The 21,783-nt window shown below is 41.7% G+C and overlaps 1 protein-coding gene across 1 annotated transcript in view; it reads right to left on the minus strand.

Moving 5' to 3' along the window:
• The window catches only part of LOC126092089 (DNA mismatch repair protein Msh6), a 325,870-nt gene that overhangs the window by 139,142 nt on the left and 164,945 nt on the right, over window positions 1-21,783 (minus strand). Inside the window, exons 14-15 of the mRNA XM_049907512.1 lie at window positions 10,249-10,474; window positions 6,351-6,556 (exon numbers count right to left, since the gene is read on the minus strand). Coding sequence (XP_049763469.1) covers window positions 6,351-6,556; window positions 10,249-10,474 — 432 coding nt within the window. The remainder of the gene's footprint in view (window positions 1-6,350; window positions 6,557-10,248; window positions 10,475-21,783) is intronic.

Consider the following 21,783-nt stretch of genomic DNA (forward strand, 5'->3'; position numbering starts at 1 on the left):
TCGCAGGGTTTGCAACACATCACAATAGTAGCATCAATTAATAGTTTGTTTCTGTGAAATGAATTCATGATGAACTAATCCTTCAACGTACAAGAAAACTATCAGCACTGACCTGACCTGACAAGTTTTTTTGGTTTCGGAGATCCTTTCTCAATCCAGTGTGAAGATTGAATCTTGTCTCAACATCATAACCGTAGACCCACATCTCATCACCAGATTCTCTTAAGCAACATCATTCTCATTTGTGCGTTCCAAAAGCTCTTCGCAGATCGCGATGCGAAGGTCTTTCTGGTCTTGACTCGTGAGCCGTGGGATGAACTTGGCAGCAACACAGTGCTGTGTCACAATTTCATAACATGATCCAACTGAAATGTTACATTCTCCTGCAATCTCTCGGACAGTCAGTCTTTGATTGGCACGCACAATGTCACTGACGTTCCTGACAGTCATCATTCGTTGGCATCGAAGGACGCCCTGAACGAGAGTCATCTTTAATTTCCATATGGCCGTTTTTAAACCGTGTTAAGCCATATTTGTAACACCAAATATGGCTTAAGCACTCATCACCATAGGCTTCCTGCATCATTTGGTGTGTCTCTGTAAAGGTTTTCTCGAGTTTCACGCAAAATTTAATGCAGACGTGTTACTCCTCTAACTTTGCCATCTCAAAATTTGCAAACTCTGTGACAGCATTCTACTCAATACAGTGCTGAACAATAACTAACAGACATATAACAATGAAACTTCCGGTAGTTACACATTAAACACAGGTGTGTGCAGGGGTGCCAACAGCATTTCGGGTTCAACACACGACTGCCGCGAAATAACGTATGTTCTGGAATTTTTTGAACAGACCTCGTCTACGACCGGACTATTTACACCCCCTACATACAGAAATACTTTCATCACCACGAATGAAGAAGCAAGGTAGATGTGTGGAGTGATGGTATCAGTACTGCATTAGAATGTGGCAGTACTGGAACTGTGTCTGCTCCATAAGTTGTCAAGCAGCACTGAATGGATGTGTGATTTTTTCCCCTATGTAACCTACCTACCTGCTCTTACAATCCACAACGGTCAATTCCAGTTCCTGACATCGACACGTTACGGTTGCATGCATAAGTCCAATATGTGAATGACCTCTAAGAGAGTGTTTCCCATATGTTGGGCAGGCACAACTGTAGTGCAGTGACATAAATCATCTCGTCCATCCTGCACCCACCTGACACATCCTGCACTCGCCTGACACGCCAGTGGCCAAAAGCCAGTTGTGACAACATTTCTGTCACGTGACACTTTTGCCATAGCGACAGCAGCTCCCTGCCCCCAATACTACTACTCACAAGTGTATAACAATTGTAACTTATGTCAAATTATGCATCATTCACTCATGAAAAACAATCTCACTGTTTTATCAACAAAAACAATCAATTTTTGAAAATATAATGTAATTGGATAAGTAAAAAAATCTACTCACCAAGCAGCAGCAGGAAACGCAGGTACTCAAATTCGAAAGCTTTCAGAGCCAGTGGCTCCTCCTCCTGGCAGAAACGTTGAAAGGGAAGGAAGAGAAGTGAACAAACAAGAGTGGTGAGGTTTAGGAAATGGGGAGAGTACAGGAGAGTTGCTCAGAACCCCAAATCAGGAGAGACTTACCAGACAGCATGAGAAGGAAAGACTGATTTTTGGGGACTGTATCTGGTGAGACTCGAAAACCTGAGAGCTTAAAGATGGAGATAGGGTAATACCCAAGACAGAGATTACTGAGAAAACATTGTGTGCAAGTTAATAAGAGTGGAAAGCTATGTGCATTGTATGTGGCACAGGTGAGGGGGGCAGGGAAAAATAGAACGGTCAGAAAATGAAAGATGTAGAAAACTTAAAAGGAGTGAAGGCAGGAAAAGTAACTGAGAACAAATGCTGAGAGTGAAGAAATTAACATAAAGTGAGGCCACATAGGTGGCGAGAACTGAGGACGTGTTAGCCCAAGTTAACATACGTGCAGTTCTGAGAGGCTAGTGCCTGGGGGAAGAATCCAAATGGCACATGTGGATGTGATGAATCAGGCATCGAAGTCACGACTCGTGTTGTAAAGTATGTTCTGCAACAGGATACAGTTTGTTGCCATAGATACCCTCCTAACTGCTTACTTGGTAGTCGCCATCACAAATGTAAAAGGCACAACAGTGTTTACGTAACAGCTAGTACAATAAATGTCATTTCACAGGTGGGTCTGCCTTAGTCAGTATATTTTTTGCCAGTTGCAAGGCTAATATAGGTGGTAGTAGGAGGGTACAAAGGGAAAATCTTACACCAGGGACAGTCACAGGGGTAGGATTTGTGATTAATACATTCAAGGTCTTGATAATACTGAGTGACAGGACATGTAACTGGAAGCTGGTTTTTGGAGGGATCAGCAGTACCATAATTGGATGTGAAGGACCAGGAAATTTACTGTTGAAATAGGCTGGTGTAATCATGTCAGGGAAAGGCCAAGGTGAGAATGGTGGTGTATTGCTGGAAAGAGTCCACATATGAACAAATACATTTGCTTCGAATGCCAAGGCTGTATGGGAGAGAATGTTTGACATGGAAAGGATGATAACTGTAAAAATTTAACTACAGCTCTTTGTTAGTAGATTTAATGTAAACAGCTGACACTCTGTGAAGACGAGGTTGACATCAAGCAAAATGGCATGGGATCCAGAATAGGGCCACACAAAATTCAATTGGGAGAATGTATTTACAGATCCAAGAATTTTAGCAGGTCAGCCTCACTACGAGTCCATATGCCAAAAATGTCAACGTATCTAAAACCGAACCAGCGGCTGAAGGCTTATGGATCCTAGGAAACCCTCCTCCAAGCGACCCATGAAAAGATTGGCATAGGAAGGAGCCATCCTGGTTCCCATGACATGCTGCTGATCTGTGACTGTATGTCTGCCCCTCGAAGGTGAGGTATTTACTGGTAAGCATAAAGTTTATTAATGTGAGCAGGAAGGATGTCATAGGTTCAGAATTAGGTGGATGCTGGTTGAGGACCTGTTCAGTAGCAGGCAAGACAATATAAATGGGGGATGTTTGTATAGAGGGAAGTGGCATTGATGGTGACAAGCAAGGTGTGTGGTTGGAGTGTGAGAGGCACAGATTTCAAGCAATTTAGTAAATGGTTGGCGCCTTTAATATAAGAGGAAAGTCTTACTATTCTGATGTCATAATTGAAATGGAGGTGATAGATAAACTCTAGTGGGAGACTCTGCAGGAGAGACGCTCAGTAGCTCGGTACGGGCTTTTGTTAAAGTTTCGAGAACATACCTTCACCGAAGAGTCAAGCAGTATATTGCTCCCTCCTAGGTATATCTCGCGAAGAGACCATGAGGATAAAATCAGAGAGATTAGAGCCCACACAGAAGCATACCGACAATCCTTCTATCCACGAACAATACAAGACTGGAATAGAAGGGAGAACTGATAGAGGTACTCAGGGTACCCTCTGCCACACACCGTCAGGTGGCTTGCGGAGTAATAAACTACCTTAATTCATCCTGCCCTCCAGTTTCCACTTCAAGTGAACATATTAAACATGTTTCTGCAATGGTCAGCCCTTGTCAACCTGATGATACCAAGCACATTTCACTGTATTCACTAAAACCCGTCCAGCTGGGGTGGCCGAGTGGTTCTAGGCGCTACAGTCTGGAAACGCGCGACCACTACGGTCGCAGGTTCGAATCCTGCCTCAGGCATGGGTGTGTGTGATGTCCTTAGGTTAGTTAGGTTTAAGTAGTTCTAAGTTCTAGGGCACTGATGACCTTAGAAGTTAAGTCCCATAGTGCTCAGAGCCATTTTAACATTTGAACCACTAAAACCCCATCAACTGTCTCCACATCATTACTGATACCTTCTGATAACAAAAGTGCTCAAAAGATTCAAGAACACAGTAGCCTTTCCTCAATGTAGGTGACCTTTGAAGATTCCTTTACCTTAGTATCTCACAGCTAAACTTTTCAGTAGATGGATTCTGTGCCTAAAAGAGAAGGAAAGAAGACCCAAAAAGGTCTGCAATGAGTGTGCATGACAACGCAAAAAAGAAGAGGCATTATAGTGGTTCACAAGAAATGTTACGCAGGATTTTATATCAAAAACTGACTCGATATATTGGCAGGGTGATTTATTTATAATCTTTAACTTTAACTTTATTTATAAGTTAAACTTTCAAATCACTGTAGAAGTTACACCATTGGTCAGAATGACTTCAAATGGCAAAGGAATATTATCAGAGAAGGGGGAAAACGTATGGCAGAAGAATAACAAATAGTTACAAAATGTAGCAATACATGGCACTGTAAGCATCATAATTTAATATTAGTTGACTGCGAATAACAAATGAATCTCACAACAATGCCCAAGTTGTACATCTGACATTAAACAAACTATATTACTCAGTGTGCGTGGGTGTACAGGGGTGATACTGTTAGTTACAGAATCCCATCCACTATGGAAAGGTCATATCACATTGGATGGGAAAAATCGGTTTTCAAATGTCCTGAGGGCTAAAACTGCATGAAAAGCATCACTCACATCGGTTTTTAATTGCCCTGAGACCAAAAACCACATAAAAAGCATAAATCACATCATTTTTTAATTATCTTGAGGCCAAAAACTGCATAAAAAGCATCACTGAAAATCAAACTGGATTATTAATTCCCGTGTGACTGGTGCAAAATATGTTCAATACGCTGTCCACTATTTTGTGCAACAAGTTGAAGTCAAGAAACAGCATGTCCGACAAATGATCGAAGTGTTTCCGGGGTCATGTTCAAAATGTGTTGCACAATGCACGCCTTCAATGCAGCTAAGTTTACAATCGGAACACTGAGCTCAACATCTTTCAGATAGCCCCACAGCCAGAAGTCACACGGATTAAGATCAGGTGCTCGACACGGCCAGGCTGTAGGGAAATGGCGGCTGATAATTCTAGCATTCCCGAAATGGCGCTTCAGCAGTTGCTTAACTGGATTTGCAATGTGCGGAGATTCGCCATCTTGCATAAAAATGATCCCATCCACACATCCATGCTGTTGGAGAGCTGGAATGACATGATTGCACACTAGACACTTATAGAGCTTACCAGTTACAGGACAGTGCAGGTAACAGGACCAGAAGCACCTGCTTCTTCAAAAAAATTTGGCCCTATGATAAATGATGCCGTAAACCCGCACCACACAGACCTTTTCAGTATGTAGTGGTACTGGTTGATTGTGTGTGGATTTTCTGTTGCCCATATTCAACAATTCTGGGTATGGACATATCCTGTCAGATGGAAGAGTGCTTCACCTGTCCACAAAATCTTCCACGGCCAATCATTGTCCACTTCCATGCAAGCAAGAAATTCTAAAGCAAAGGTCTCTCTTTCTGGCAGGTCAACAGGAAGCAACTTGTGCACATGGGTGATTTTCAATGGATAGCAAAGAAGGATGTTTCGTAGGATTTTATGCACGGTGTTCACGGGTAAGTCCAATGTTCGGACAATTCTCCATGCACTACACGTTTACACACCACCACTCGTCTCCTCCTGCACTGCTGCGGCCACTGCTTCCACTGATATCGAATCAGTTTTTTGCCTCCCTCTGCCAGGTTGCACAACAAAAAAACCTGTCTTTTCAGATTTCCAAATCATTTTCTCCGGATCCACGGCAGTCATCGAACCAACACCTTTTTTCAAACCCTGAAGTGTCTGGAACTTCTGCAGAGCAACATGTGCAGTCATCATTCCTGTAATACAGCTTTATAAGCAGAGCACAATCCTGCATTGAGACAGCCATGGCAAACATTGCAGATGCGAAAGGAGGTAAAATCGCGTACCTAGTGTGTGGGTCGTGCCATGACAGGTGCTTTCATTTATGTATTCTGACACATACAGCAACATCTATTGGTCAATTTTCACACTTTTGTTTCCTTTTGATGTACCTTTCCCCCCTTCTCCAATAATATTCTGTTGCAATTTGACATCATTCTGACCAGTGGTGTTATTTCTAGTGTTTTGAAGGTTTAACTTTAATTATAATCACTCTGTACATCACAATATATGTTTCTTATTAATGACTGCATACACACTAAATTAATAAAATCTTATCTGCAGCAACTGCTAATACTTATGTTAAATCTGGATGCTACAAGAACAACATTCCCTGCTGATCACGTTTGCAAGCCTCTTAGGCCACAAATGATGATATTGTTTGAGTGATGTACCCCAATGACGCCAAATACTCAGTATTTACATAAAAGAATCAAAATTCATCTCTGAATTTCAAACAAAAATGTGCACACACTGAAAAAACTGCTGGACATACCATATTTTCTGGTAACTTTACAGTTCCTTCTTCATCAGAAACCTGTGCCACAGGAAGCACTGCATCCACAGGTAGGTATGAAGAGAACTGCTTCAGTGATAATATTCTGTCCAGCACCACACATTCTTTCAGGTACCAAATGCATGCGCCCAAGGCCTTTATCGCAAGTTCGCCTTCCGAATTTGCTGACAGACCCATGGGATCAGCTAAATGAGGAAGAAAAACAGTAAAATTTCTATTCACTCTAAGAATTAAAAGTTAGAGCTGAGAATAATGAGACCTGTAGATATTAACACATCCAACCTCTGTGTGACATTATACATAATTACATAATTTAAAAAAACAGCTTTTCAGTGTGAAGAAAAGTCCTAGATGAAATTAGGATAATGCCAGAGCTAATATCGTCTACCTTTGCCCCCACTACAGATGAGAGTCTGTCATGCTATGGTCTGAGTGATCTGCCCTCCCTTTATACCTTTCCCCATGGGGGTACAAATATTCACACGTAATTTACATTGCCACCACATACATCAGAATAACATATAACCGAGAGTGGCTTGAAACAATTATTCTCAGGTTAATCTTGAGTAATTAACTGTAAGATGATTTAATGTTAGAACAACCACTGCTGGAGGTTTGTTTTGACTACCGTTTCACAGGTGCCCGGGTCTCGGAGAAGTGACGGCATGCGGCCCAGTTTGCAATGATGGCAAAGGCATTTTGCAGCTCCCTGGTTTTGGGCCACTGTGGGAACACAACCGGAAGGTCAAACTATGGACGACATATCCAGAAATATAATTTAATAAGGTAAATAATCCACATACTAACTTCATACAGAAGAATAACTGAAGGTAAGTTATAGACAAGGCACATTCAAAAAGAAATGAGCCAGAGGCTGTAAAATGAAAACCACTGAAGTGATCGAAATATCATTGCCTTTAGAAGGTGTAGACCATATAATGGCATTGAGCCACCAAACTCTCTACTCGAGGAATGTGCGTGCAAAACCATGTGACGACAGAGCGAGCTCATCCGTGCACCACCTGCACTCAGGTGTGCTATAAACACAGAAATGGAGTGAAGGGGTGAACTGTTTTTCCTGACAGTGTAAGGAATGCAACAAATGAGGGTTCATTAGAGAACGGCACAAGAGTACGATGAGCACTACACGTTCGTTGTGCAGGTCGAGGTAGGGCCCAAGTGATTTACGGGAGGATGGATGTCACTGGGCAATAAATCACAATCTGGACTGTCACATCACATTACTGGAATCTCTTCACCCTCAACGGGTGACAGTGTGGTGTGCAGTGTCCAGTCAGGGAATAATCGATGTGATATTCCTTGATGACATGACTACTGAATGGTACGTAATGGTTTTGGAAGGCGATTTCATTCCCATTATCCAAAGTGACTCCAATTTCGACAAGATGTGGTTCATGCAAGATGGAGTTTGACCACAATGAAGCAGGAGAGTGTTTGATGTCCTGGAGGAGCACTTTGAAGAAGGGGATTAGTGTTTAACGTCCCGTTCACTACAAGATAATCAGAGATTGAGCACAAGCTCAGATTAGAGAAGGAAATCGGCCGTGCTCCTTCAAAGGAACCATCCCAGCAGGGCACTTTGGGGACCACATTCTGGCTCTGGGGGTACCCAGAGGCCATTGGCATGGCCCCCGATTGGCCGGCATATATTAAAGCAAGGTGTACAACAATAACCCCAAAACCATTGCTGAGCTCAAAACAGCCATTCGGGAGGTCACTGACACCATCAATGTACCGACACTTCAGTGGGTCATGCAGAATTTCGCTGTTCAGCTACGCCACGTCATCGCCAATGACAGTAGACATATTGAAAATGTCGTAACCTAAATCCAAATATCTGTTGTGACATTTACATGTTGAATTAAGTGCGTGCACATCGTAGTTTGTAACTAATTTACATTTCTTTTTTTTTTTTTTTTTCATGTAGTTCAATAATTGTCACCCTGTAACAAACTTCAGTTATAAGACGACTTGGGCCTCTTACTACTGTTGGGAGTAACGAGTACACCTAAGGACTCTACCCAATTTTATTTGCTTTGAAGTAAAATTTGTGACAACAGTTATGTCTAACACAGATTTAATGGAAGAAGTCTGCTGGCCATAACCAGGCAAACAGGTCAAATTTATGGAAATTTTTCGTCTAAACATTATCCTATCCATTGAAGTATCTACCACAACAAACCACACGCTCCCTTGTCGGGAACCTACCCATCTCCCCTCTAGTTCTGAAAGCTAGATGGTGCCTCTCTCTTATATTTGTGTGTGTCTATTGGCAGTATTACACAGTTCACCTCATGAAGGCAAGTATGATCAGCAATTCTGGCTCATAGTTTTTTCAATTGAGTTTTCTTTGATTAAATTAAAAGACCAGTAAGATGATCCATGTGATGTTATCTGTCTTCCAGAGGGTTTACCAAGTTCTACTTTGAACAACCTGTCAACGGTTTCTATTATGTTGAAATGTTGTGCGCTATCAGTACCAGTCTTACATATTTAACACATACAGGAGTGCAACCTCACTTTCAAGTCAATAAAAGAAAATTTCTCAATCACACATTCCCTACGAAATAGATAGAACGGGGGAGGGGGGGGGGGGGGGGGTGTTCTGTGTAGTTGCAAGTGGAGCACTGTGGTTTAAGTCCGTCAGTTTAAAGTGGTGGTGGTGGTTAGTGTTTAACGTCCCGTCGACAACGAGGTCATTAGAGACGGAGCGCAAGCTCGGGTTAGGGAAGGATTGGGAAGGAAATCGGCCGTGCCCTTTCAAAGGAACCATCCCGGCATTTGCCTGAAACGATTTAGGGAAATCACAGAAAACCTAAATCAGGATGGCCGGAGACGGGATTGAACCATCGTCCTCCCGAATGCGACTCCAGTGTGCTAACCACTGCGCCACCTCGCTCGGTCAGTTTAAAGACCTGTGGCCTTAAATTACAGTACACCATGAAGATTGTGTAGCTAGGTATTTTCGTTGAAGACATATTCTGTTACAAAGAGTATATGCATTATTTCTGGACACCCCATAATACAAAATCTGCATTACAGAACTAGCAGTATGATCGATATTTATTATTTCTGATCTCTATCTTAAATTTGTGGCAATAGTTTTTATTTTCCCCTTTCATCATTTTCTTGCATCCATGTAATGCTACTTACCTCCAGCTCTTCTGCCTGCTTCAGCTCTGTAATGACCTAAGCTTTCCACTCTTACCATTCCCACTGTCCTGAAGTTATTTCTTCCAACTTCCATCAATATTTATCAACTTCCTAGGGCATCAGTTGTACTCCCCTCTCCCTCTACCGGTGTGTTCAGACTACTTCTCACGTCAATCCTCCTCTTTCTGTTTCTTACACAACTCACTGCAGTTTTTCTGCTTCTAAAGTCCACATTACCATGTCACACAAAAAATTATGCGAGTACTGCATAATCATTGGAAATCCCACATGGAAAAGTCCAACTCTCGCCTGTCCATCCCAACTTCTGAGAAGGCAACATTATGTTAAAAGCTAGAATATCTTTTACTACCGTTTAGTTTGTGTTTATGACTTTAATGTCAGAGGCTTAGCATTTTGTGTTTATGGTTTTACTGCTGCTAATATTCTTTTGTTTAGTATTTTCAATAATTTTTTAAATTTTATCTTCCAATTTTACTTCTAATCATAATAAGTAAAGAAGATCATAAGCTATATTAATGCAAAGAAACACTTGAGGAAAAAAGAGAAATTCTATGCGAAAAAAATTAAATAATTTTACAATAATGCAACAGTAAACAAACAGAAAAAGAGAAGCTCTTAGAGAAATGTGATAGCTAAACAGTGAAAGTAATACATGCTTACAAATTCATATTAAAGTAATTACCACTGTTCAAATACTGCCAGAACGCCTTTGGGAAATACTTGTTTTGATTATCATCACTTTCTACATCATCAGCTGTAAAGTACTGCCCCTCTCTCAAAAACACGAGTGTCTCTTCAGCTGTCCAAAATTCTGTCCTTGGTAGCAATACATCTTTCCTCACTACAGACTTTATAGAACCTATAATTTTTTGAGCCTCTTGTGAAACACTATCCTTCTCCAGAAGGACCTGAAACAGTGCATTAATGTGAAGAAAGAAAAACACAGGTTTATATATGTGTAACTCAGACTACTGATTATACAAAACATAAAATACTTTAGGATTTTTCAGAATTGCTATTCATTACTAGCTATGTATTAAATATGGTACTCTGATGGGATCTTATTCTTTTAAAGTAAAGTGATATGCTCTCCTGTTTTTCTTACTTCAACTACAAGTTTAAATCATAACAGTATGCTGTCCGGCTGCACCACAGTGGTGGTGTGTGCGAAACAGTGGTCAACAGCCAGCGACACCACAGTGGTGTCGTGTGCATAGTATTGCGCAGTGGCTGGTGACAGCACTGTAGTATCTTTTGCATTCTATTGGTGTTTTGTTTAGGTAACAATAAGTTGCACACGTCATCCAGTTTTTTTTGTTTTTATAAGTACTTGTGCCCTTTCATTATGGCAGACGAAAGAGATGATATGATTATTAACAATGAATGCACGGACGTCTTGTCTGACATTCCGGACGACTTGGCCAATTGAGAAGAAGATATTGGATATCACAAAAATGAAAGTGAAGCAGAACCATTGGAAGATAGTGAAATATGTCCAAGCAGCATTCGCTGAACGCTACAGTTGCCAACTGATTTGGATGAATCAGAAGAAGAAGACAGTGCACAGTGGTCAGACTTCGATTTACCAAGGACCAATAACAAATTTGAAGGATCTCCGGGTCCAAACCACATTTCCCTAAGATACACAGAGCATAAAATGCTTTGGGCTTGCTATCCTTATGGGAATTGTAAAAAAAGCAAGGATCGATGATTCTTGGTCAACGAATCCATTGGTAGACACACCAATATTTCGCGAAACGATGTCCCACAACCGATTCAGACAAATATTATCGTTTTTAAGTCAAAACATCTCAACTGATGAAGGAATGACACCGTCACATTAGTGGTTGAATTTTAAAGTTTACAATCCATCGAAAATTACGAAATATGGCATACTAATTCGGATGCTGTTCAATTCGAGTACAGGATACATTTCCTCATTTAAGATATATTCTGGTGCTGGACAGCCTTTAGCAAAAACAGTGACGGAACTATTGACACCTTCTTATGGAAAGTGGCATCACCTCGACATAGGTAATTGTTATAACAGTGTAGAGCTTTCAGAGAAGTTACTTGAAAGGAAAATTCAAGTTTGTGGAATGACATGGCAAAATAGAGGATTTCTGGAAAAATTAAAGAGCACAAAAGTCTATGTGTTTGAAGCTTGTCATCGACGGAAAGGTGAAGTAATCACACATGTATGGAGAGCTTCAAAAACTAAAATCATACGAATTATCTCTACAATACATAATGCCACTTTCACTGCCACTCAAAGAAAATGTAGAAAAACCAATTACACAATTAAAAAAACTTGAAAGTGTATTAGACTACAACAAATACATGAAAGGAGAGGATCGGGTAGACCAATATTTGGGTTATTACTCTATGAGTAAAAAATATAAAATGGTCAAAAAAGGTTTGCATGTATCTCTTTAATTGGGCATTATTTAATGCATTCCGTACATGTCAATATTTCAATACAAAAAACAAGAGTCTCCGATTTCACGATTTTTATAAATTGAAAGTGTCCGATTTGTGGATAAAATACCACGCACTTGCTTCTGAGCAAAACTTGGAGATTGCCACTACATCACGTATGTGTCGTCATGATCTGGCTGACAGACTTTCTGATCACATAAAGCAACACCAACTAATACTTATTTCTGAAATGAATAAACGTAAACAAAGAAACTGCCATGCATGTTCCAAAAACAAAAAAGAACAACAAACTTAATGTAAAAGTCTTGTGGAGTTGCGTTACACATCTTTGAGACTTTTTTGCTGCATATCATATGAAAGAGAAATACTAAATACCAAAGACAACGAAAATAAACAAATATGTGAAACAAATAAATTTTGTATTTATTTACGTATGCGTATCTTCGAAATTTCACGAAAGTAGGGGGAACAGGGTTCAGAACTTACGAGGACTAACCATGAGGTTAGTAAAACTTAACAATTTATAATCTCCAGATAATGTCAAGAACAGCCAGTGACAAGCCAAGTAATCCGAATTAGCGCTGCTGGCACCAAGTGAATGAAGTTGTATGAGAGGTGGGGACAGCAAAGTGTTAATTATCCTCAGACAACTTATTGCTAATCACTTATAGTGTGAGGGGGAAAATATGTAACACAGTACCCAGTTCTTGCGTGCTAATTGTTTAGCGTTCAGCTGACAGAGGGTATTTAGTTCCACATGCCTAGCTAGCCAGACGAGTTCTCGTTTGGCTTGAAGAGATACACAGTGAAACTGATTTACGTGCTTGGCGTCTAGTGAATACTACCATTTTTTGACAATAGTTCAAAAGTTTCTTCTTCACGTATGTTGCGGGCAAATCTCTTTCGATTTCTGCCTGCGCTCCAAACCACGAGCATGGCTGACCAACATATCACAAACTCTAAAAGCATCTGGATACTAACGCTGTGCAGGATCCGAGTATTCTTCTGTTAGCTACTTAGCGCATTTGAAAATGGATAGTGATGAGTTTGATGTTGAATGTAACAGCTATCAAATTGATGCATACTGTAATACTAGCAGTACTTTTCCGGAAATATCAGTTCCGCAGCTACACTTTATCGTATTTACTTTATTTTCCTGAGCACAAGACGACCCTGAGCACAAGACGACCCTCTATTTTTAAGAGGGTCCTAGAGAAAAATTTGTTTTTAACATATCCTGACTAATCAAAATTTTACTGACAATATGTATGTCTACAGTCAGGCCATTTATTGACTGCCTACATTTTGATTCTTGAAGTACTGAATATTTTATGAAGTTTTGGGATTGAACTGAATCTTGTTGACTTCTTGCCATGATATATCAGCTGGCAACCATCCAGCCATCTTCAGGTGAGTGTCTGCTTCATAGCACAGATCGGTGTGGAAACTTGTGTGCATCAGTGGCTGTCACAGGAGCTTCCTCTTGAAATCTGCGCCCTTTAGAAAAACTGTTCCACCTGTGGCACGCAGGTGTGTGTATATATGTGAAGTTACACGTCTGCCCTCTGTCGGAAAGCACGCCCGCATTGCTAAAAACAAACACCAGATGTTGCCAGACGTGTCATTATGACTAAAATGTTTTCTCTCAGAAGAAATTAAAGGGATCACCGGGTCCCAGCGTTGTCCTGTTTAAAACGGCCATCACAATTTATAAGATTTTCTGCTGGATGTATTTCCAAAGATTCTTTAATTACTGAATTAAATCCCAAATGGATCTCACTGGGGTCAAGATTTTTGTGGCAGAATGATCTATAGAACGTCCCGTGGTAATCAACGATTAGCTACAGACGACTTACTGAGCTGCGAAAGGCGAGTGTGGCGCCCCCGTTCATGTACTGTGCGTATTGTCTGACCTATGTACGCTTTGCTGTATTGGCAAGGAATTTTGTAAATCCTGGCCTTCCGCAGACCCACATCGTCCTTCATCGAACCGAGAAGGACACTAATCTTCGGTAGTGGCCAGAAGATTACTAACTTTGTGTTTCCTTAGGATTCTGCCTACTTCGGACGGAAGGCTGCCGACGTATGGAAGGAATGCCCTGGACTCGAACAGCAGCGATCAGGTTTCTTTCTCCATTGCATGGCACTAATCTGATGTGCACAGTAACCGTAACCTTCGAACACCGACTGTAGGTGTTCTAGCTCCTTTGTAAGGCTGTCTCCATTAGAAACATCAGCCTGGTGTACCAACATTCTAAAGACACCAGTAGTTTGTGAAGGTTGATGGCAGTTCAAACACTTGCGCAGATAAAGGTCCGTATGTGTAGGCTTACGGCAGACACAATGCCCTAATGCCCCCGCCATGGTAAACTGTATGTTCTTGTAGACTGAATTCAGATGTTGCAAGAAATGTGACAGTTGTTCTTCATCATGGGGCCACAGCCACACGTCGCTAACAATTCTTCTTCTATCCTTGTAGTAAAGTCTTCCCAGTAATATGGATCATTCTTCTTCTACTCCCCCTTTCTCAGTGTTGGGTGATTTGGATGTTATTCATGCTTTGTGCTTTCTTTTCACTTCCATGTCCGTCCTTCAACAACTAAGTCTTAATCTTTGGCACTCTCTTTTGTTTAAATTTTGGCACTTTTAGGTCAGCAACTAATAGCTGGTGGTTGCTATCTAGGCACTCACTGGGTATGACTAACATCTGTAACATACTGACCAACTTTTCTATCAAGACTATGACTTCACTCAACTCAAGTCTTAATTATAACAGACACTGCTGTATCTGACATTTGGTTAAGATCAAAATCATGATAGTATTAAAAAATAAAGAAGTTTGTATAGTCAAATGGCGGAAATATCATTCAAAGATTATTACATGATTGTGGCCCAAAAGTATGAAGAGATTATCCAAGAATTTATTGCTGTGTTGTTAAAATTTGACATGGTGAGACCACGGGCGAGTAAAAATAGATATTGCTTTTAAAAAAAAAAAAAAAAAAAAAAAAAAAAAAAAAAAAAAAAAAAAAAAAAAAAAAAAGAGAGCAGGTATCAGCCAGTAATAATAATGCTATTTATTTATCATAGATCATTCCACGAAATACCGTGTGAAGCTAATCGAACTGATATTGACAATGCAAGCTTTCACTATGGAAGGTGCTCACAGGAGGACACAGACTTGCAGCAGATGGGCATGCACTACAGCACCGCATGCACAGTGATAACTAGGAAAACGATGAACACACCAGTGGTTTTAACCTGCGCAGCTCAGTTTACTTTCACTTGTATATGACTGAAAGTGGTCAGAGGACTTTGTGCCTAAACATTGTGGCAGTAAGTTACTGACATACAACAGTTTACATGAAATTTCATGGAACAGACAATTTTATATTCAGATGACTGTTTACATTTACGATTGTTGTTTCAGTTCGTTGTTACGTCTACTGCCAAGTTCCAAAGTTCCAGCCTGAGTTGTTCTTAGATCTCTCTTTTTTTATGTAGGGCACCACTACATCAAGAAATTTTCACCACACTGAAAAGCTGCAAACACTGTGTGTGTAGCACAATATAAATTCAAATATAAATGTGAAGAGCCATCTCACAATGAACCAGTTTTCTTCTAAACCCGTTCTTTATGAGTATTATTAAGTGTCCAGCTGCCATCTTGACTTCTTTGTAAGAAGGAACCTGCATGAAAATTCATTACTGTTAGCTTTGTGTTTCTCTATCATTTCTTTACCAAGACCTCCATGGCTATATATCTCACCCTCCAGAGAGGATTTTAAACAATTCATAACTGTGTATGGCATGTAATGAATTGACATGGAAACTAATGCAGAGGGTGGACAAAAATAAGGAAATGCCAAAAACAACACGCATTACCATGACTAATACAGAGTAGGAAACCTGTTGACATTCAAAACAGCTTCCATTCATCTCAGAATGGATAACAACTGGTCCTGTATGGTTTTTAAGGGTATCCTATACCATTGATCCCGCAGAATTGAGGTAAGTTCAGATAACAATGATGGAAGTGGATAGTGATAATGTACCCTTCTCTGCAAGTAGACCACAAAAGCTAATTAATATTGAGTTCTGGTAATTGTGGTGACCAGACAATTTATATTAGGGCTAACAAAACCATTGCTGGATGATGCAAGTTGTGTGAACAGAGCCCCATCTTCTCTTAACACAGCACCACCACTGAACAGCAAACATTATACCAGCTAAAATTGTTACATAATCCTCGGCAGTAATGTTACCGTTCAGAGGAACCACGGGACCCTCGGAATACCACAATATCGCTGCCCAAATCACTGCCAAAGCCCTGCCACGTATCGCTCCTGGGATGTAAACTTGGCCAGAAACCGGAAACTGTATGAAAACAAGTTTGATCCATTCAAACGACTTTCTTACACTGTTTCACAATGCAGGTTTTATGGCTTCAGCACCACATTTTGCTGCTAACAGGCAGTTGCATCACTGACGAGTGGTTTTGGAATTCCTACTCGTCCTGAAATTTCCTGCTTATGGAGCCAACAGGGTTTGTGTGTGTGTGTGTGTGTGTGTGTGTGTGTGTGTGTGTGTGTGTGTGTGACATTCAGCTCTGCAGTGACTTTTGCACGTGTCATTCTCTTATTTTTCATCACAATCCTCTTCAATGAGAGTCCACCACTGTCACTCAGCACAGACTACCGTCCACATTGTGACTTAGCAGATGATGTTTTACTGCTTTACCTGTACGCAATACAAATCTTTGTTATGGTACATCTTGAAACACATGAGCGACTGCAACCTCTGGCAGCTGAAGCCACAGTCGTCGAAAGCTTATACTGTGACAGTCTTTTCGTTGTGCCCATCTACAACTCAGAATACCCGCTATATGGTGAGTGGCAACTTTCCTTTCCATAATATTATAACTGTCATTAACTGTGTTGATAAATGTTGATGTTCATTTTGTCTATGTAAAAAATTGTTTTTATAGAGTTTTAATGCAACTCATGTTACGGATGTATTTCCAAGCATGGGGATTTGGGGAGGAGGGGGTCATAAATTATGAGTTTTGAGCATATTGTTCTATTATCATGCTTTTTCTACAATTACTGTATTTGCATTCTTGTATTTGATGAGAATGTTGTGGAGATACTTCCATTAAAGGGCATGGTCTTAAATAGTGATATCATTGTGACTGAAAAAGAGTTTCTGTGTATGAATATTGTTGCATTTGTTCATGGAAACCTTTGGTGTAATAAAACTAAAATACAATTTGAAAGAATGCTAGTTTCAACTTTGGCCACCAGGTACAAATCTGGCACTGTGAATGCACGAAAGATGTACAGAAATGTTTCCCTACATAATGAATCAGGAACACGGCGTTGGCAAAAAGAAGTCAAACATGTGAGAAAGGCATAATTGATTTTATTATTAACTGCCGCTTACACAGTTTGTTCTGTATAAGCACCAGAGAAGTTGATGGGATGCTTATCCCTGAAACGACATGATCAACAGTTGATTGTAGTAGTTCCGACAGAATCTCAGCAAAATGTGCCTGTATACTGGGCTTCAAATCAGGTAGTGACTTAACATGTCCCTGGTAAAAATATTTTTTTTTTTTTTTTTTTTTAGATATCCCCAGGGACCGAAAGTCACATGGATTCAACTTGAATGACCTTGCGAGGAATGCATTTGCAAAACCTGTCGAGGTAATACATTTGTGGAAGGTCGCATTATGCAGACATTTCACTATGTAAGCAACATAAGATGCTGCCAGATCTTGCATGAAAACAGCAGTTTCCACACAGCAGCAAACTTCCAAAGCAGGAATCCCATGCTGTATAAGATGGTATAGATAACATGGAGATTGGTTGGTTGATTTGGGAGAGGGGATCAAACAGCAAGGTCGTTGGTTCTATGGTCTAGGATGGCAGAAATCAAAGGAGGAACAACACAGAGAGCACAGTCAATCAGGACGAAGGGAAAATGGGCAAACAAAGAGATAAAAGGAACATCAGGGCAACTGAAAGAAGAAATAAAAGGAGGGGGTGGGGGAAACAGGGAGAGCAGGGGTGCCCCAGAAATGCTGAGAGGGGTCAGGCACCAGCACCGCCACCTACCCGTCCCAGTTCCCACACCCGACCACAACCACAACACAAAGGGGACAACATCAGGAGAAAGAGACGCAAGAGAAGAGGAAACAAAACCGCACTAAAGACCACACAAAACCTAGGGAAAGGCATCGAGAGCGTGGCTGGTGTAGAGGGAAGACCAAGGACTCCATAACCAATGCTAACACTAAGTGAGGGACTCCAATTCCAGAGGAAAAATCAAGGACTTAAACCTTAGAAGCCAAACCACTTTGGTGAAGAAAACTGAGGACAGACATAACCAAGCACAGGTCATCTGCTAACCCAAGAGACAGAGAAGGTGGGAGGACACATTTATTGCGGTGAGCCAAAATGGGAGGCAGTCCAGCAAAATATAGACCACCATGAGGGCAGCCCCACAACCACAAAGTTGGGTGGGGAGGAGGGGGCCGCTCACTGCAGAGTAAAAAACCATGTGTCAACGTAGTATGGCCAATACGAAGATGACAGAGGATGGCAGATTTCCACTGGGAGCGGCAGAGGGTAGAATGCCACATGGTGGGAGTCTCCTCGATAGAATGATGTTTATTAGACAGTGGGATAGCCAGTCAAGAGTCAGTCCAAGATCGAGCAAAAAGAGATTTGATGTAAAGCAAATCTGCCCCTGGCGGGTTCAAGAAGAACGCCCCACCGGGCAGCCAGACGATCAGCAAGTTCATTTCCAAGTATACCGAAGTGGCCAGGAATCCTAAGGAAACCAACCAAATAAGCAGAATCCCCAAGAACAGCGAGAAGGTTGTGGATGGCAGAGACCAACGGGTGGTGCGAAAGCTCTGAGTAATAGCCTGAAGACCACTCATTGAGTCCATATATAACAAAACTAGGGTAAGTGAGAACTATTTAAAGAAGCAGAGGGCCCTATAAATAGCATCAATTTCACAGTGAACACCCCACACGCAACAGGCAAGAGATGGGGCTCCATGCCAACAGAAGACGTGAAGGCATATCCCATATAATAGCAGATTTAGAGCCATTGGTGTAAAACACAATGACATCCTGAAACCCCCATAAGGACAAGGAGGGGAGATGGACAACACTGTTAAGAGATGCAAGGCGGAGCAAAATCGGTAACCCACATGAGGGTGGGCAACTGCTGCGAAAAGAATACAATAGAAGGGGTGAGCAGGGGAAGAGCAGATAGTGTTGGCATAGGAACCCAGAAGATGAGATTGGCATTGGTGGCTAAACGGATACCACAATGGTGAACTGGACCCAAGAGGAGCAGTGTGGAAGGTACAGCTGATCCATAAACCTCACAACCACAATCCATACAAGACACAAGTACTGCCCGGTAAAGGCGGAGAAGGGTTGAACGATTCACACCGTAAGAGGTGTGGGCAAGGAAGTGAAAAACATCAAGTTTACAAAAAACAACCAAACTTCGGACAATGGATATGCGGCAACCAAGTGAGCTTGTCGCAAAAAGAAGAGCCAAGAAATGGATCTCAAGAGCCACGGGTAGGTTTTGTGTGTTGAGATATGGCTCTAGATCAGGATGGGCCATAGTACAACAGAAACACACCATCCTCGACTTACGGTGCGAGACTGTCCATGTGGAAGTGTGCCAGACGGCACTCTGGAGCTGTCGTTCTGCAGAATCTCTGAGTGGGAGCTAGCCCAAATACAGAAATCATCTACATACAGTGCAGGGGTGGCCAATGGGCCAGCAGAGGCCACAAGTTCATTAATGAAGGACACTTAATACGGAGCCCTCTCGGAACACCATTCTCCTGGGACCACAGAGAACTTAAAACAGTGCCAACCTGAACTCTGAATGACCAGTGGGACAGGAACTGGCAAATAAAAATCGGGAAGGTCCTCCAAAGACACCACTCACGGAGCATAAGGAGACTGCAATGATGCCAAGCTGTGTCGTAGGCCTTATGAAGATCGAAGAAAAATGCAACAAGATGGCAGTGTTGAGAAAAGGCCTGCCAAAGTGTGGTTTCCAATCAAAGGAGATGATCAATTGGAGACTACCCCCTCCTGAAAGCTACACTGTAAGGAGTAAAAGGTCCTTGGATTCAAGGATCCAACTATAGCTAACAACCCACCATCCAGTATAGTAAACTCACAGGGACATTGGTCAGGCTGACTAGCTGGTTAACTATCAAGGGAAGATTGATTCTTGCCAGGCTTAAGGACAGCAACCACTGTCTCCCCATTGAGAGGGGAAAATACCATGGAGCCAAATATGCTTAAACAACCGAAGGAGATACTGTTGTTGTAGAGGACTGAGGTGTTGAACAACTGGTTATGGATGGAATCGGGGCCAGAAGCTGAATTGTGATAAGAAAAGAGGGCCAGAAGACGCTCCCATTCAGTAAAATGTACACTAGAATTCTGCCTGACAAGGAGTAAAATATAAGCGGGAAGCTCAGCCTGCTGTTTACAGAGGTGGAAGGTAACTGTATAGGAGGTTGATGACGATGCCGTCAAAAACTGTGTCGCAAGGTGTTTCAAGAGCTCTGATAGATATGTACAGAGGCCACCTAGAAGGGCAAGGTCCAGAATGGAAGACTGCCACTGACAACCGTGGAGGGTGTGAAGAGCTAAAGAACGCAGAGGAAACAAAGCATTCCGACACACCTGTTTGCTCTGATTAAGTACCAGGATTTGACATGAAGACGTTTAAATTTAATAAGACCGGCAGAGGACGGGTGCCACGGAGATGTTGCAAGAGAAATGGCGATAACGGATAGTGGTGGTAATATCCGTGATCCACCAAGGAACTGGTTGATAGCGAATGGGGCCTGTCAAGCAGGGAATGGGAATGTCAGCAGCATGGATTATCTTTCGGACAGATCACAGACGACTTCATCAACACAACCTGGCAAAGGTGGAAACACAACCAGGGAGGTATTAGAGGCCAATCAACACAATGGAAAGCCTAGCAGATAACCTGGTCATTGGGAGTGGGAAGGGAAGAAGCAAATCAATATGAAAAGGTCACTATCAGAGATGACCAGAGTAACAGAGGAAGAAGGGGGGGAATAGAGGAAAAGATCAATGGAACTCGATATAATAATAATAATAATAATAATAATAATAATAATAATAAGTGTGGAGTTGATAGTCTCCCATCGGGCGCCTCTCCAGTTGGCGGATAGGGGAATGCTCTCCAGATATGGAGGGTACCGGGGAAATAAAATACCTGGGGTGGACCAAAACTATCAACCGAAATCCACTAACGTCTGCCTGGTATCCAGCGGTTAGGGGTCAGCGTCTGTTCGCCTAGATGGTGCGGCTGCAGCAACCTTCTGGATCTCAACAATCAAGTCTTATTCTTCGTGATCTTTCCTCAGAAGGACCACCACCAAGCTAGTTTTCAACTTGAAAACCAAACATGATGATAACACAAGGAATGAATCCACTACCCCGGGCACCAGTCGCAAGGCTGGCTTTACCTGGTCATCGGATTCCGGGGGACCAGGAGCATCATGTTACGCCTACGGTTGAGAACCAGATGACGTCCAAATTATTACACACAAAACAAAGACACTTCATCGGTACACTTAATACTAATACTCTTTTCAAACTGGGCAAGATCAAACAACTTACAGACGTGCTGCAAAAATTCCAGATCAAAATCCTTGCAATCCACGAAACACGATTTACGGACGAAAACCATT

Source organism: Schistocerca cancellata, chromosome 7, assembly GCF_023864275.1.
Source record: "Schistocerca cancellata isolate TAMUIC-IGC-003103 chromosome 7, iqSchCanc2.1, whole genome shotgun sequence".
NCBI classification, from domain to species: domain Eukaryota; kingdom Metazoa; phylum Arthropoda; class Insecta; order Orthoptera; family Acrididae; genus Schistocerca; species Schistocerca cancellata.